The following is a 15,080-nucleotide window of genomic DNA, read 5'->3' on the forward strand; positions in this document are numbered from 1 at the left end:
CTCTAGAGCACCGCCGACAAACCCGCTAAAGATTTGTCTCCTGCACTAACTTCTCCTGAACCACCTCCAGGGGACGAATCTTTGGGCGGTTTTGTCGGCGGCGCTCTAGAGAGACTCGCGCTAATCGGCGCGACGCCTTGACGCACATATCTTGAGGCGTTTCCAGGCCTAGTGACGCCTTGCCTTGACTCGCCCAAGCGTGCGAGAGGAAGAGGAAATCTTTAGGAGTTTCTCCATGCCTCCTTAGGGGGGCGCTGCTCGCCTCTTCATGGCGCGCTGGCAAGATCCGCCTGCCTCACTGCTTCTCGTCGTCGCTGCACCTGCAGCCGCAGTCGCTGTCCGCCAGCAGAGCAGCTCTCACTTTCCAATTAACTCTCGCCGAGCTAGCTGCACCCGTCCACCAAGTCGCGTACCACCGGTGTCCCCGTTCCCCGTTGTGTTGTCCTGATCCACCATGCGCGTCCTCGCTTTGCTGGGAGCGACCGTGGTCGCCTTTGTCACGGCGGCGGTGGCGACCCCAGACGGTGCCCAAGTCTCGTTCAATCCCAATTCCTTTGTCGCCGTGAACGACCGCGCGACTGAGAGCGGCGTCATCGCCCAAGACTTCGAGGAGGAACAGACCTCGACCGCGTTCCGCTATGACCCGACCCAAGGCAACGAAATGTTGAGTTCCGTCTGGCTGGCGAACAACGTCCTGGGAGCGTACGACGACTATGAAGACGAAGAAGTGGACCCGACTCCGCAGTGTTCCGACGGCCCCATCGACGTCTTGTTCCTGGTGTCCTCGTGCTTCACTGGGGCCGAGATCAAGTCCATCTTGAACCCGATCGACTGCGCGATGACCGACGGCACGATGACGTTCTACCACAATGGACAGCCGATTGCAATCCGCCCCACGTTCGGCATCTACTACTACGACTGCCACACGCCCCGTGTCGTGGGGAGCTTCAAGAACTTGGAACAAGTGTACGCCCCGACTCACAAGGACGTCTTTGTCGCCGTGAGCAAGGGCAAGGAGAACTCGTTCCTGAAGATTTTCTCGTTCACGGGGATCAAGGTGGCCTACTCGCTGCAAGTCCGAACCTGCACCAACAAAAGATGCGGCGTCGGGATGGACGACGTTGTGGTCGCGGCTCCAGACAAAATCGGAGACGCCATGCTCAATATCCGAGATGCCATTTTCTGTGAGGCGTCACCAAGCCCACCGACGCTGTATGTCGACGAACAGAAACAACTCCAATGCGCGTGCGGATGTCCAGCTCCGTTCAGTCTCATCGCAAATGTCTGCAAGTGTCCCGGAGATCTCGTCCTGAGGGATAATGCTTGCAAATGCCCGGTGGGTCTAGTACCAGACGGCGTCGATCAATGCAAGAATCCGCCAGCAGTGACCCAGCCTGTGCTAACACAACCAGTGGAAACCCAACCGGTGGTAACGCAGCCAGTGGAGACCCAGCCAGTAGTGACTCAGCCAGTCGAGACTCAGCCAGTCGAAACGCAGCCAGTGGAAACCCAGCCAGTGACTACGCAACCGGTGGAAACTCAACCAGTGGTAACGCAGCCAGTGGAGACCCAGCCAGTAGTGACTCAGCCAGTCGAGACTCAGCCAGTCGAAACGCAGCCAGTGGAAACCCAGCCAGTGACTACGCAACCGGTGGAAACTCAACCAGTGGTAACGCAGCCAGTGGAGACCCAGCCAGTAGTGACTCAGCCAGTCGAGACTCAGCCAGTCGAAACGCAGCCAGTGGAAACCCAGCCAGTGACTACTCAACCGGTGGAAACTCAACCAGTGGTAACGCAGCCAGTGGAGACCCAACCAGTGGAGACCCAGCCAGTCGAGACCCAGCCAGTGGAAACTCAGCCTGTGGAAACCCAGCCAGTGACTACGCAACCGGTGGAAACTCAACCAGTGGTAACGCAGCCAGTGGAGACCCAGCCAGTAGTGACTCAGCCAGTCGAGACTCAGCCAGTCGAAACGCAGCCAGTGGAAACCCAGCCAGTGACTACTCAACCGGTGGAAACTCAACCAGTGGTAACGCAGCCAGTGGAGACCCAACCAGTGGAGACCCAGCCAGTCGAGACCCAGCCAGTGGAAACTCAGCCTGTGGAAACACAACCAGTGGAGTCTCAGCCGGTTGAAACACAACCAGTGGAGACCCAGCCAGTGGAAACTCAGCCAGTTGAAACACAACCAGTGGACACTCAGCCTGTTGATACTGAGCCCGTTGACACTCAGCCAGTCGAAACTCAACCTGTTGATACTCAACCTGTCGACACCCAGCCCGTTGAAACTCAACCTGTTGATACTGAGCCCGTTGACACTCAGCCAGTCGAAACTCAACCTGTCGACATCCAGCCCGTTGAAACTCAACCTGTTGAGACCGAGCCCGTTGACACTCAGCCAGTCGAAACTCAACCTGTCGACACCCAGCCTGTTGAAACTCAACCGGTGGACACCCAGCCTGTTGATACTGAGCCCGTGGACACCCAGCCCGTTGAAACTCAACCTGTTGATACTGAGCCCGTTGACACTCAGCCCGTCGAAACTCAACCTGTCGACACTCAACCTGTTGATACTCAACCTGTCGACACCCAGCCCGTTGAAACTCAACCTGTTGATACTGAGCCCATTGACACTCAGCCAGTCGAAACTCAACCTGTCGACACCCAGCCTGTTGAAACTCAACCGGTGGACACTCAGCCTGTTGAAACTCAACCTGTCGACACTCAACCTGTTGATACTCAACCTGTCGACACCCAGCCCGTTGAAACTCAACCTGTTGATACTGAGCCCATTGATACTCAGCCAGTCGAAACTCAACCTGTCGACACTCAACCTGTTGATACTCAACCTGTGGACACCCAGCCCGTTGAAACTCAACCTGTTGATACTGAGCCCGTTGACACTCAGCCCGTCGAAACTCAACCTGTCGACACTCAACCTGTTGATACTCAACCTGTCGACACCCAGCCCGTTGAAACTCAACCGGTGGACACTCAGCCTGTTGAAACTCAACCGGTGGACACTCAGCCTGTTGAAACCACCTGTCGAAACTCAACCTGTCGACACCCAGCCTGTTGAAACTCAACCGGTGGACACTCAGCCTGTTGAAACTCAACCTGTCGACACTCAACCTGTTGATACTCAACCTGTCGACACCCAGCCCGTTGAAACTCAACCTGTTGATACTGAGCCCGTTGACACTCAGCCAGTCGAAACTCAACCTGTCGACACTCAACCTGTTGATACTCAACCTGTGGACACCCAGCCCGTTGAAACTCAACCTGTTGATACTGATCCCGTTGACACTCAGCCAGTCGAAACTCAACCTGTCGACACCCAGCCTGTTGAAACTCAACCGGTGGACACTCAGCCTGTTGAAACTCAACCTGTCGACACTCAACCTGTTGATACTCAACCTGTCGACACCCAGCCTGTTGAAACTCAACCGGTGGACACTCAGCCTGTTGAAACTCAACCTGTCGACACTCAACCTGTTGATACTCAACCTGTCGACACCCAGCCCGTTGAAACTCAACCTGTTGATACTGAGCCCGTTGACACTCAGCCCGTCGAAACTCAACCTGTCGACACCCAGCCTGTTGAAACTCAACCGGTGGACACCCAGCCTGTTGATACTGAGCCCGTGGACACCCAGCCCGTTGAAACTCAACCTGTTGATACTGAGCCCGTTGACACTCAGCCCGTCGAAACTCAACCTGTCGACACCCAGCCTGTTGAAACTCAACCGGTGGACACTCAGCCTGTTGAAACTCAACCTGTCGACACTCAACCTGTTGATACTCAACCTGTCGACACCCAGCCCGTTGAAACTCAACCTGTTGATACTGAGCCCGTTGACACTCAGCCCGTCGAAACTCAACCTGTCGACACTCAACCTGTTGATACTCAACCTGTGGACACCCAGCCCGTTGAAACTCAACCTGTTGATACTGAGCCCGTTGACACTCAGCCAGTCGAAACTCAACCTGTCGACACCCAGCCTGTTGATACTCAACCGGTGGACACCCAGCCTGTTGATACTGAGCCTGTGGACACCCAGCCTGTTGATACTGAGCCCGTTGACACCCAGCCAGTGGTGACTGAGCCTGTGGACACTCAGCCTGTTGATACCCAGCCAGTTGAAACTCCACCTGTTGACACACAGCCAGTCGAGCCTATTCCTTCGGACTGCTCGGGCGGAAAAGTCTCCCAACCGGATGGGTCGTGTCAGTGCCCTCCTGACCAAGAAGTCGGCGATGGCGATGTCTGTGTCGATAAGTGCTACTGGCGGCCTGGAAATGCAGGGTACAGCTGCGCCTGGTCAAACCAAGACAGCACACCGCTTACGCTTAATGGGGACTGTGAAGTCGATGCTCCTGTGGCCTCGGATGTCTACGTGAACGACGAGAGAGCAAACCAATACGACTCGAATTTCAGATCTCAAGACCCTCTGATCGAATTGGGATCCACGCCCCGAGGAACATCCGACAGTTCGGCCTACCAGACAACTTGGCGAAACTACGCTCTGACGCCCAGTTTGCTGGAAGACAGCGTCACGTTCAGCTCATTTGGCGTCTACGATCTCTCGATGGTCGCGACAAATTACCGCAAACGCGCGACATGCTCGAGCTGTATTGCAATTGTCGATGACTATCAGCCGACTCCGATCGAATCGTGCCAAACGGCCGGTAAAGTGCTCGTCGACTACTCATCAAACAATCTGGATGCGACGATCAAGGCTGAGGCCGCGTTTAAGAGCTTCTACGACGATGCCAACGTATTGGACAACGGCGACGTTGACGAGGCCACAGGAGCCAACGTTCGGGATGACGACCAGACGGCGCAAGTGCAAGATTTCTTCGCGACCGAGTTCAGTGACGTTGACTTCGAGACTTCATGCTTTGCATCAAGTTTTGCGACCGATTTGATCGCGAAGATGACGAACACTTTTGATCCGAATGATTTACTCGAGTGCAAGCGGTGCTGCCATAAGACCACGACGCTGGGAGGAACTTACTACGACTATAGTTGCGACGCATCTCCCGCTGAGCTCAAGCATTTCGAAGGTAGGGATGAAGATTCGTGCTCGTTCGACCGCTGCATCACAATGACGGGCTCTGCTCTGGTGGATACAACCACAACTATCACTGATACGGCCAACGTGAAGTCGCAGAAAATTGTGGATGGACTGCCGGATTCGGTTCAACTGGACGGCTCCACTATCCACCGAAGCATTCCCTGCACGACCCACGACGCGACCAATCCGGCGTGCGCCTTCAGGGCCCAGATTGACACCTTGTTTAAGCCCTCGGCATCGTGGAATAAGGACTTAGGTGTCCCAGACAACTACGCGGTAGATGACTATGTTCGATGGAACTACTACGTCGGCATTGGCGGCGTGCAAGAGTGGAACCCTCAGGACGTACTTGAGTTCACTGACTCAAGTACTGACGTGGTTGTTCGAGCGTACACTCAGTGTGGCTTAGTAGCGGAGTTTGAGTTCCAAGTGGTTTTGTACCCGCACAATAGTCACGACGCGTGTGCCTCGTTCGACGCGAAATGGGTTTTGGCGGCGCTATCCTCGAACCAAGTTACTCCGATCAGCCCTAGTGACAAGCCGGCTTCGTGTGCATACCCGGGAAGTGACTTCGCCGTCGCGACATTCACATACGACATCGACGACATCATGACCCACAGCACAAGCCACGTCCAGGGAACCTACACGGATGTGAAGTGCTATGCCACGGTAGCCAGTGCCGGTCACCTGGACGATGTGTCCGAGGTGGAGCTGCCATTGGGCTCCTGGACGCCTGGTACGAAAATCAACCTGGCGGAGCAGCTCGCTCTGGAGCTTGTGCACGAGCCATCAACTGCTTTGGATACCGATGTGAGACTTCGATGCGACTTCACCTTCCAGCACTACGACGAGACCACCACCGTTACCGAGCCATGCAAGCATGAGATCACGATTACCGAATGCAGTGAGCCCGAAATTGAGCAACGCGGCGATGAGGTGTGCACGGACGGCAAGTGTCTTGATCCTGTGGGAGCTCCCGGTCCGTACGAGGCTTGTGGTGGCGTGGTGGTTACAACCACTAGCGAGTCCGACGAAACGAAGACGGCGATCAAGGCGGTGGATGATACGTGCTGTGCAGCGTGCAGTACAACCCTCTACTGCAATGCACTCCCTGAGGCATCCGGGGTCAAGCGCTGCGAGCTGAAGGCGTCGGGCTTTACGATCGTTGCTTTGGCCTCGAGCATTCAGAACGGCGACTTCAACGCTGGCGCGATGGCTGCGGTTGGCGTGAGTGCCATGGTGGCGATTATTGCTGTGGTAATCGTCAAACGCCGTGCTGCTGCCAATCGCCTCAAGATCGACGATGATGTTTACTACCCGTTGCTTGAGTAACGCTGCGTGACGACGCCCCAAGCGAGCGACCACATCAATGTCGCTTTCATATCTTCTAGTCTTTCATGTTTCTTAAAAAACACATCGTAAGACTCGCTTTGCAACCTCCATCAATTGCTGCGTAAGACACGTGGAGGCAGTGACAACCTGCCGTAGTCTCTCCAATATTTGTACATACTCTTGATGTGTATTTTGTCACCTTAAACTGCTCTCGATGGAGCCGCAACACCCCTAGCTACACGCTGGATACATCGTACATCGTTGAGCTCCGAGATAAGTGCGCGATAACGACAAAACTACCTATAAACTACTCCCACGCTGGCGCGCTGAACACTGGGACGCGATTTCTGGACGCACACATGAGCAGGATCCAATCTTGGTGTCTGTCAGCCACGAACTTGGTTTGCTGCTCCGCTGAACCGCCGGTCTCGCCCGCTTGGCCACTAGAACTCGCGCGCCAGCACTGAACTCTGCAGCGAGGTGTGGTCGAAGTTGGCTGTGTGGAACGAATTCAGGCTCAGTGCGCGCTTACGCACGGGCGCGTCGTCGTCGCAGTCGCGATGCTGATACGTCGGCTGCTGCGTGGCCGAAAAAGGTCGATGGCCCAGGCCTCCACTGTCGTCGCTGTTGTTGTTGTCCGGCAGCGCGCTGCGGTTGATGGCCAGCGAGCACAGGCTGCAGATCGTGAGCTTCATCTTGCCCACGACTGGGATGTCCGCGTTGATAGTTAGCTTACAGCGGCCGCAAATGACCTGCACCACGACGATCGACAGCGCAAAACCAGACAAACACACACACACACAAACGATGCGTTAATAAATGCCCCATCTTCCCAACGAGCTCAGTGCCGCGAGGAGGCACAGCACCGACAGCAAGCAGAGCAGGCGAGTACGCGCCGCCTCAGCTGCCGCCACGGCGCCGGAGCCGTCCTCCTCCCTCGCCACCGCCACCGCCACCCTCACTCTCTTCCTCGCAGGCCGTGGCCGTACCTCGCCGCACTTCTGGCAGTTGTATCTCCTCTTGAACGTGCCGATGTCGTCGACGCAGACGAAGCACGTCTTGACCTTGCCGGGCGCCATGAGCTGGCTGCGGCGCGCGAACGTCTGGTTGGCCACGCGCTTCATGTTGACGTACTTCTTGAGGTGCTCGAGGCTCATGAGCCGCTGGCGCAGGCCCTTGGCCGCCACCCACTGCGGCACGTTGCCCTTGAGGTCCGTGTACACGGCCTGCACGATGTCGAGCGTCTTGCGGTCGCGCTTGCTCTCGATGAAGACGACGCCCGAGCGGTAGATGCTGCCGCGCACGAAGCCGTGCGACTTCTCCATGTCCGGGCAGCTCTTGATCTTGACCGAGTGCAGGCAGCGCGCGAAGCCGCGGCGGCCGTCGGGCAGCGTGAAGCGGCGCTGGATCTCGAGGTAGCAGTAGTCTCGGTTGCGCACGAGCACGTAGGGCGAGCGCACGGCCGACCAGCGGATGCCGATGAACACGGTGCTCTCCTGCGGGCGGTAGGGCAGGATCTCGTAGAGCACGACGGAGTGCAGGATGTCGGGCGACAGCTTCTTCTCCAGCTGCATGTTGGGGTGCGCCGTGTCCACGTCGTAGAGCTCCATCACCTCCTCGAGCGCCGCCTCCAGCTGCGTGATGCCGCGGAAGTAGAACACGCCCTTCTTGCTCTCGGACTTGACCTTGACCTTCTCCACGCGCACGCTCTCCATCTGCTCCGTGTACTCCCAGCGCAGCCCGTCCTGGAACTGCTCCGAGTCGCTGTCGTCGAGGCTGCTGGTGCCCCCGCTGCTGCTGAAGGCCTCGCCCGCCGAGAACCGCAGCAGCTCGTCGCACGCGCGGTTGGCCTCGTGCGTGATCTGCTCCTGGCGCGACGCCGACAGCGGCGGGCAGTGGAACTTCTTCCACTTGGGCTGCTTCGACTTCATCGCTGCGGTTGCGCTGGACTCGCGGTGGAGACGGTCGCGGACTGGGAGGGACGGACTTGCTCGCTCGCGCTGGCTGAACAGATGACAGGCGGCGTTTCTATCGGGGGGAAAAGGGGGTTTTCCGAGTACTAGTACTTGTATTTTGTATTTTGTTTTTTGCCGATGATGAACTCAACCCTTTCGTCGTGTCAACCTAGTCTGCGATAAATAATGCTGGCTGTGGCGTGGACGCTTGCGAGGAAAGCGGCGGCTGCTGAAGACGACGGCGACGAAGCTTGGGCACTTTGGAGCTGCCGCCACGGCAGGAAGTACAAGAGGGCGGTCGCATGACGCCAAAGCGTGACATTACTCACTCGAAGCGCGCGGGGCAGGTGCGCACGCACGGATTAATATAATAGGGTTGCATTCGCGGACTCGCCAAAACGAGCTGAAGCCGAAGTCGAGCTGTAGGAAGTCCTTGAGCACCCGGAAGGACAATCCTTGGGTCGACCATACGTTCTCAATAGTAGCTTCCACCATTCCCATGTGTACAACCAAGCTGCTGCAACAGCACTACTGCCTGTATTAATTGGTATAAGCCTTATTGCTCGCGTGCAGTTGCCACGAATTAACTGTATCGTGTGGTAAATGCCAGGTCCTGCTTAGCCCCGCATAAATACTTGTTCACTCCAATTCCGACCTTCACTAGGAGATTTAGGCAGAGTCCTCCTCGACGTGAATCGGCAGTCAATCGCAATTGCTCGCCTGAAAGTTGTCGCCCATTGACCCGTCCAATATGATCGGGCTGCCACACATCCCTTTTAAGAGGTCCTGTCCAAGATGATGCAGAACTTCAAGCAAATAAATAAAATCTCCAAAAGCCATGGAGACTCTACGCGGCGTGTTCCCTGCCGTGCCGACGGAGGCGCTGCTGCGCGTGGTAGGTGCCGCCCTCCCCCTTGATACACCACTAGTAAGCTCACAGCGCACCCTCGCCCGTGGCGCAGCTGGAGGTCTGCGACCAGAGCGTGGCGTTGGCCTCGACGTGGCTGCTGGAGAACGAGTGGCAGGAGCTCATGCTCGAACAAGAACAAGGACAAGGACAAGGACAAGAAGAAGAAGACGAAGAAGACGAAGAACAGGAACAGCAACAAGAAGATGAACAAGAAGAAAACAATCAAGTTACAGAGGTCGAAGCTGCTACGACTGCAGCCGCTGCTCGAGCTACCATTCCAGACCGGAATGCTGCCCAACCTCCCCCGTTCTTGGTGCGCCGACCGGTTGGGGCCTTGGGGTTCGACGAGCAATTTGACGAGGAAGAGGAGGACGACGGAGCGGAGGCGGAGGACGACGACGACGAGGATGAGGACGAGGACGAGATGTACTACGACTCCGGGGATGAAGCGGCCGGTAGAGCGGGCGAGGTGCCGCCTCTGGTGAAGCGAGTGAAGATCAGCAAAGGGAAGGACGGAAAGGCGGGAGACGACGACTTCTGGGTCGCGTTTGATGGCCAGGTGGTGATGAAGAGCATGATCGGTAATGCTGTTCGTGGAAGTGCGGCGTGGTATTGCGAGAGCTGATTTTTGCGCTGTTGACGGAGTAGAGTTGCTGAATACGACGCTGAGCAAGCTGGCGCACAGTAAGGTGGTGCTGCTGAATCGACCTGCGAAGGAGGTGGAAGAGGTACTTTGATCCGAGGGCTGGATATTGGGAATTTGGGGGTGATCTGACCCGTTGTGGATGCTCACGTAGGCGGAGGCGATCGTCAGACTCCGATCGGTAGTGCATTCAGGCAAAAAGAAGAGTGGAGAGGCAGACGATGGAAGCTCACAGTCACCTCGCATTTCTTCCGGTCAGAAAGGCGTTTCTCTGTCTCACCTGCTGAATCGAAACCACGCATACGCAGAAGCTCACCAAGAAAGTGGCAACCTGTCGTGCTCCTCGGACTCACCGACAACTACAGCTCCGGAGGTTCCTGTTGGTCAAAAGCGGAAGAGGACTGGTGATACGTATAATTCACCGCATCAAGGTTTCTTTGTGAGTACTTGGCGCTTTTCAATTTGGATTTTCGGCGATATATCTCACTACACACATGATGATACTATGGTAGGCCCACTTCTTCCCCGTGAGAGACTTGGATATGGTCTGGCGCACGGTGATGCATGCACACTTGTTCAAAGGCCGGTTTGGTGAGGCAATTGAATTCCACACCGCATGCGGTGGGCCGTACGTATTGCAATGGTTACAGTCGAAATTTTCTTGATGACTTCGGTGCACTAACTGGTGGTGATGTTGCCACCATTTTGCATGTAAGGTTCAGCAAGAAAGACTTCGACGAATTGCTGCACATCCAAAACTCGGCTGCATCGTCTAGATCGGCATCACTGGGGTTTTCGCCTCTAGGAACTCTGAAATGCTGCTTAGTTCTTCCTTGCTTAGCAGATGAAGAGGAGATCCTTCGCATTGGAAAGAATATCCACAGCGTGCTGAAAGTACAGGGGAATCTGTATTTTCGATTAGTCGATGGCTCGGACGAGGCAAATGTTGAGTGTCCACGGGATGACCATTTCGAGCTGCTGTGTGACGGTGAAAAGATGACGGAGGAGCGGTTTCGGCAATTTGCGCGATACCGAGTCAGGGAGGAAGAGGTACGTTTGACGTTCAGTTGTTGTTCTCTCAGTTAGTGATGTATGGATGTGGTTTTGTTCTGTAGGCGGCGCCAACTGATAGTCTGAAGGAGAGCAAGGTTGGCGTGGATCCATACATGTCGTATCAGCAACCACGCAAGCCAAGTTATTTGCTAGAGAAGCTGGAGGTTAGCACGTGGAGCACCAGCCGGAGCAGCTAATAGCGGGAATGGGTTTAAGCGAAATGAACTGCCTGAATGGAATTTACTCGTGAACTCGCGTCTTTGCTATAGCGTACTAGCATTGCTTAGTAGTAGTTCACGACCCATCAGCGTTTTGAGTCTGCATGTCATGGCGAAGCTCCCCGATTGATGACTTCTTCGTTGGGAAGCAGACAGAGTGTCATTTCAAGTGAAGCCATTCGAAAATGCAAGCACGTGTATTTTGTCTTTGATTAGCTGCTAGACAACAATCTGACAAATCTGTGTGGTCGAACATGCATCACTTGGCAGGACCACGTCACAGGGCGGCGGTACCAACGAAGCACCCACCACCAGTATCGTCGACCGAGACAGCACTGGGGATGCTTACTCCAGGAGCGGATAGTACGCGTCTTCCGCCTCCCTGGCGTGTGCAGCGGCATCAGCACGGCGCTTGACGACAACCAGCGCCACAACAGCGACCATGGCACTCGCACCAAGCAGTGCCGTCAGAGTCTCACCGGAAGCGATCTCCTGCTCCACAGCACTCAACTGAGCCATCAGAGGCTCCATAGGCGGCGGTGAAGTTCCGTACGTCGGCGGGTTGCATGCCATGACCGAGGAAGAACCGCCGGCAGCGGCGCACTGGAGCTCCTGTCCGACACACTTGTTACAGCACGTCTGCGGCGCGCTCGGAGTCGTCACGAACGTTCCGCTGCTAGAGGAAGTCACGATAGTGCCGGCGCATGCCTCGCCCAACCCCGGGTTTACGTCGCCCGCGCATTCATCCGAGCAAACAGCACTTGGCTGCACGCCGAGCTCCAGCAGTGGCGGATCACAGTCGACCAGAGTGAAGTCGTAAGTGCACATGATCGTGTTGGGGTCCGTCGCAAGGAACGAATTGCCGACGGTGGTGTCGTCGGCAGCGGTCATGACGTTCGAGAGCATCGTGCGTCGGAACGTGCACTCCACGTGGACAGCGGTCTTCTGAGCGGTGTTGGGGTTGTGCACGAGCTCGATGGCGAGGTCTTTGTTGAACGGTGCGGCTTGGGAACGATCCAGAAGCGAGGCGGTCTTCCCTATCGGGTACGTGTCCCAGCTAAAGTCGTTTTCGGTGGGCTCGCTCTCCTTGACCACGATCTTGCACTCGCCATCCTGGTAATTGCCCGTCACCGAGGTGCCGCCAGGTTGAGTGGCTGGGAAGATTTTTGAGTAGTCGTACTTCATGGTCACGAGGCTGAAATCGCTGCCCGGGACGTTGCAGAAAGTTGCGGCTTCCGGCGCGGTCTTCGGCGACCCCACCCACATGTCCTCGAAGTCCGTGCACGTCAAGATGCTGTGCGGGTAGACATGGAAGTCGAAACTGCTGGTCGAGCACTTTCCAGCCGCCGTCCATGCCTCAATGACGATATGAGTCGTCGACGAGCTGAACGAGATATCCGAGTCGCTCGTCGGGTTCCACACTACCCAGTCACCGCCAGCGAGCTTGTAGCGCCAGAAAATAAACTCGCCCGGCCCTGAGCCGGGCGGTGCAGGGAAGGTTCCTGCAAATGCAGTCGTGATGTCAAACAGGTCCGACAGCTTCTGCGAGTAGCTGCATGCCGGGTCACTGCCACCGACAGTCGTGCACTGCACCGTGCGGTAAATGTCGTTGACGACAGGCGTGGTTGGGGGCATTCCCAGCGCTGCCACGACACTTTGTGACGTGCTTTGGACAGTCGACTTCAGGTCGAGCTCGGCCTTGCTGATGATATCGGGCGGCGTGGCGGTGAGGCACTGGTAGAAGTTGCACGTACTAGCAGCACCGCTGTCGCCTACGCAGGTTGGAGTGGGGGAACAGGTGCTGGGGCACGCGTAGTCATAAAACTGCTCCTTGAGGCTGCGCGACTTCTTGCAGCACCACCGTAGCTTGTCCACATCAGACAACGGGTCCGGCAGCTGCAACTTAAACGAGCCGCTTGGGATCGGGGTCGTTTTGAGTGTATTCATGTTGGTGCCATAAGCACTGTCCCCGTAGCAGGCAATGTTCGTATCGGCGTAGTCGTCCGGCGAATCGTCCGAATCCTCATCATACTGAAGGAAGTTCTTGACTTCATTATCCGTGGTGCTGCAGTCAGCACCGCTTTCCGGGTTGTTGGTGGAACTGGAGACGTGGGTGTCGTACTCGGTCTCGGCACTCCGAGCGGCAGCGAGCGAGGCAATGGTCAGAGTCTGCGGGCTGGCCGTCGCGGCCGGGCAGGTCCAGCCACCGGCGAACACCGGTCGGAAGGTGTCGGTGATCGCGACGCACCAGCTGCACGTGGCGCTGGCGTCGTAATCCGTCGCCTCGATCGTGAGGTCGTACACGCCGGTCGAGGTGAAGCCGATTTGCTTTTGCACGACGGTTGGCTCCTTCCAGTACTCGTACCACGTCGTCAGGGGCGTCTGGGCGTCCACCGCAGGGGACCCGGCGGGGACCTGCTTGGAGGACTTGATCTGGACGTACGGCCTGGCCGACGCCGTGAGCCTGGCGCTGTCGTCGTTCTTGTTGATGCGCTGGTCGTTCACGTAGTTGTCCGTCGGGACGGGGACCGACAGCGCGCACGTGTCGACCAGGTTGAGTTTGTTGTTGCTCGCCAGCGCGAAGCTGCACGCGTTGTTGCCGCCCCACTGGCACGTGGGTGCCGATGTCGTGACCTGCGCGCTGTCCGCCATGAAGACGAACCGCGGCGGTACCAGCTGCGATTGGTTCTCGTCTGTCGTGGCGAGCTCGCGCAGCATTGGGTGCGTGGCCTCGTGTTGGTCCAGGGCGGCCACGACCGCGGTGTAGGCGACCGCCACTGCGAGGACAGTAGCGAGGCGCATGGTCGCGGGTGAAGGCGACGGTGACGGTGAAGGTGACGGTGGGTCGACTGGAGAGTCTTGGGGCTTGCGAGGCGAATCGCCGAGTGAGAGAGCCGCACCAAGCCTGGGCAAGCGCGATCTTCGGTTAACAGGCCCTTTTGGCGTGGACGAAAGGCTTTGGACGTGACCGCTGGAGAGACCATCCTGCGGCTGGCAGGCGAGGGCCAAAGATCCCCGCGCCGGGTGGGCAGTCTGCGACCCCCGGAGCTGGCGCCGGGCTGGAGCGGCGGATACCGAGAAAATCTAAAACCGACGTCGCGTATGTGCTGTCAGGCGGTGCATGCCAAGTACAAGCACGGGTTCTTCCTCCAGGCAGTCGATCCGGGTCACACCGGTAACCGGGTGCGCTGAGAGTCGATGCGAAGTCGTAATGCCCGAGACTGCGAAAACCGGATAGATCCAAGCAGTCCACAGCGACCACAACCCTTACTTCTACTGTTGAGAAAAGTCTCCACGCAAGAGCGTCACTCAAGACGCCCCCCTCCTTAGCAGAATTGCTCTTGCTTTTTCGATAGTGTTCGGCAAAATAACATATAGAAATGAATTGGAATTTTTAAAATGAGAAAAATGAAAAAGCGTAATAAGCTACTGCAATATTTCGATCGCCAATTATAAATATTTCAATAAATAAAAATTGGACGATACAATCATTGTGAAACTCCCTACTGTAGTGATGGCAATCGAAATTAAACGTTAATATCAGTTATTTTACAAGGAGGGTTATTAATCGTTAATAATCCATTTTAACAGTGAACATCAAGGAAGTGATATACCCAATCAAAAATAACGGTTAACTTTCAACTCAGTTCCTATCAGCACCTCCTCCGTCAAGGCCAGTAAAGCCAGCGGCTCGAAGACCAATACACATCTGCTGCACCCCAAGACGGACACCAAGTCTTGCGCCGGTGCTACAACTGCCATCACGAACAGCACCTGAAGCAGCACTAAGCCGACAGGCAGGACTAGCGTGAAGGCCAACATCAGCAGCGCCAACACCGGTGCCATTAGCACCACCAAGACCAGGGCACAGCACCACAAACGTCATCGCCG

At 56.4% G+C, this 15,080-nt stretch overlaps 4 protein-coding genes across 7 annotated transcripts; 2 read left to right on the top strand and 2 right to left on the bottom strand.

Annotated features, from left to right (window-relative positions):
* Positions 1-454: 454 nt before the first annotated feature.
* On the top strand, positions 455-6,410 carry IUM83_09760 (the record flags this gene model as incomplete). Of its 3 annotated transcripts, XM_067934219.1 has the most annotated exons (3): positions 455-1,336; positions 4,659-5,407; positions 5,478-5,487. In XM_067934219.1, 3 exons carry the CDS (start codon positions 455-457, stop codon positions 5,485-5,487), a joined length of 1,641 nt encoding a protein of 546 aa, XP_067799328.1. The 3 variants fall into 3 exon arrangements, with proteins under 3 accessions (XP_067799328.1, XP_067799329.1, XP_067799330.1); XM_067934220.1 differs by having other exon boundaries at positions 4,659-6,410; XM_067934221.1 differs by having other exon boundaries at positions 455-1,075; positions 4,659-6,410.
* A 443-nt stretch (positions 6,411-6,853) lies between these two features.
* Positions 6,854-8,341, bottom strand: IUM83_09761 (Phosphatidylinositol kinase (PIK-L1); the record flags this gene model as incomplete). The annotated part of the gene is made up of 2 exons (XM_067934222.1): positions 6,854-7,162; positions 7,400-8,341. 2 exons carry the CDS (start codon positions 8,339-8,341, stop codon positions 6,854-6,856), a joined length of 1,251 nt encoding a protein of 416 aa, XP_067799331.1.
* An 862-nt stretch (positions 8,342-9,203) lies between these two features.
* On the top strand, positions 9,204-11,168 carry IUM83_09762 (uncharacterized protein; the record flags this gene model as incomplete). 2 transcript variants are annotated; one of them, XM_067934224.1, is made up of 8 exons in its annotated part: positions 9,204-9,260; positions 9,328-9,856; positions 9,924-10,003; positions 10,073-10,099; positions 10,178-10,357; positions 10,431-10,546; positions 10,635-10,968; positions 11,034-11,168. In XM_067934224.1, 8 exons carry the CDS (start codon positions 9,204-9,206, stop codon positions 11,166-11,168), a joined length of 1,458 nt encoding a protein of 485 aa, XP_067799332.1. The 2 variants fall into 2 exon arrangements, with proteins under 2 accessions (XP_067799332.1, XP_067799333.1); XM_067934223.1 differs by having other exon boundaries at positions 10,641-10,968.
* A 366-nt stretch (positions 11,169-11,534) lies between these two features.
* IUM83_09763 (Collagen triple helix repeat) lies at positions 11,535-13,991 on the bottom strand (the record flags this gene model as incomplete). Its single annotated transcript, XM_067934225.1, has 1 exon — positions 11,535-13,991. The coding sequence occupies one exon, from the start codon at positions 13,989-13,991 to the stop codon at positions 11,535-11,537; it is 2,457 nt and encodes an 818-aa protein (XP_067799334.1).
* Between the last annotated feature and the right edge of the window lie 1,089 nt (positions 13,992-15,080).

This window comes from Phytophthora cinnamomi (genome assembly GCF_018691715.1).
Source record: "Phytophthora cinnamomi strain GKB4 chromosome Unknown Contig5, whole genome shotgun sequence".
NCBI classification, from domain to species: Eukaryota; Oomycota; class Peronosporomycetes; order Peronosporales; family Peronosporaceae; genus Phytophthora; species Phytophthora cinnamomi.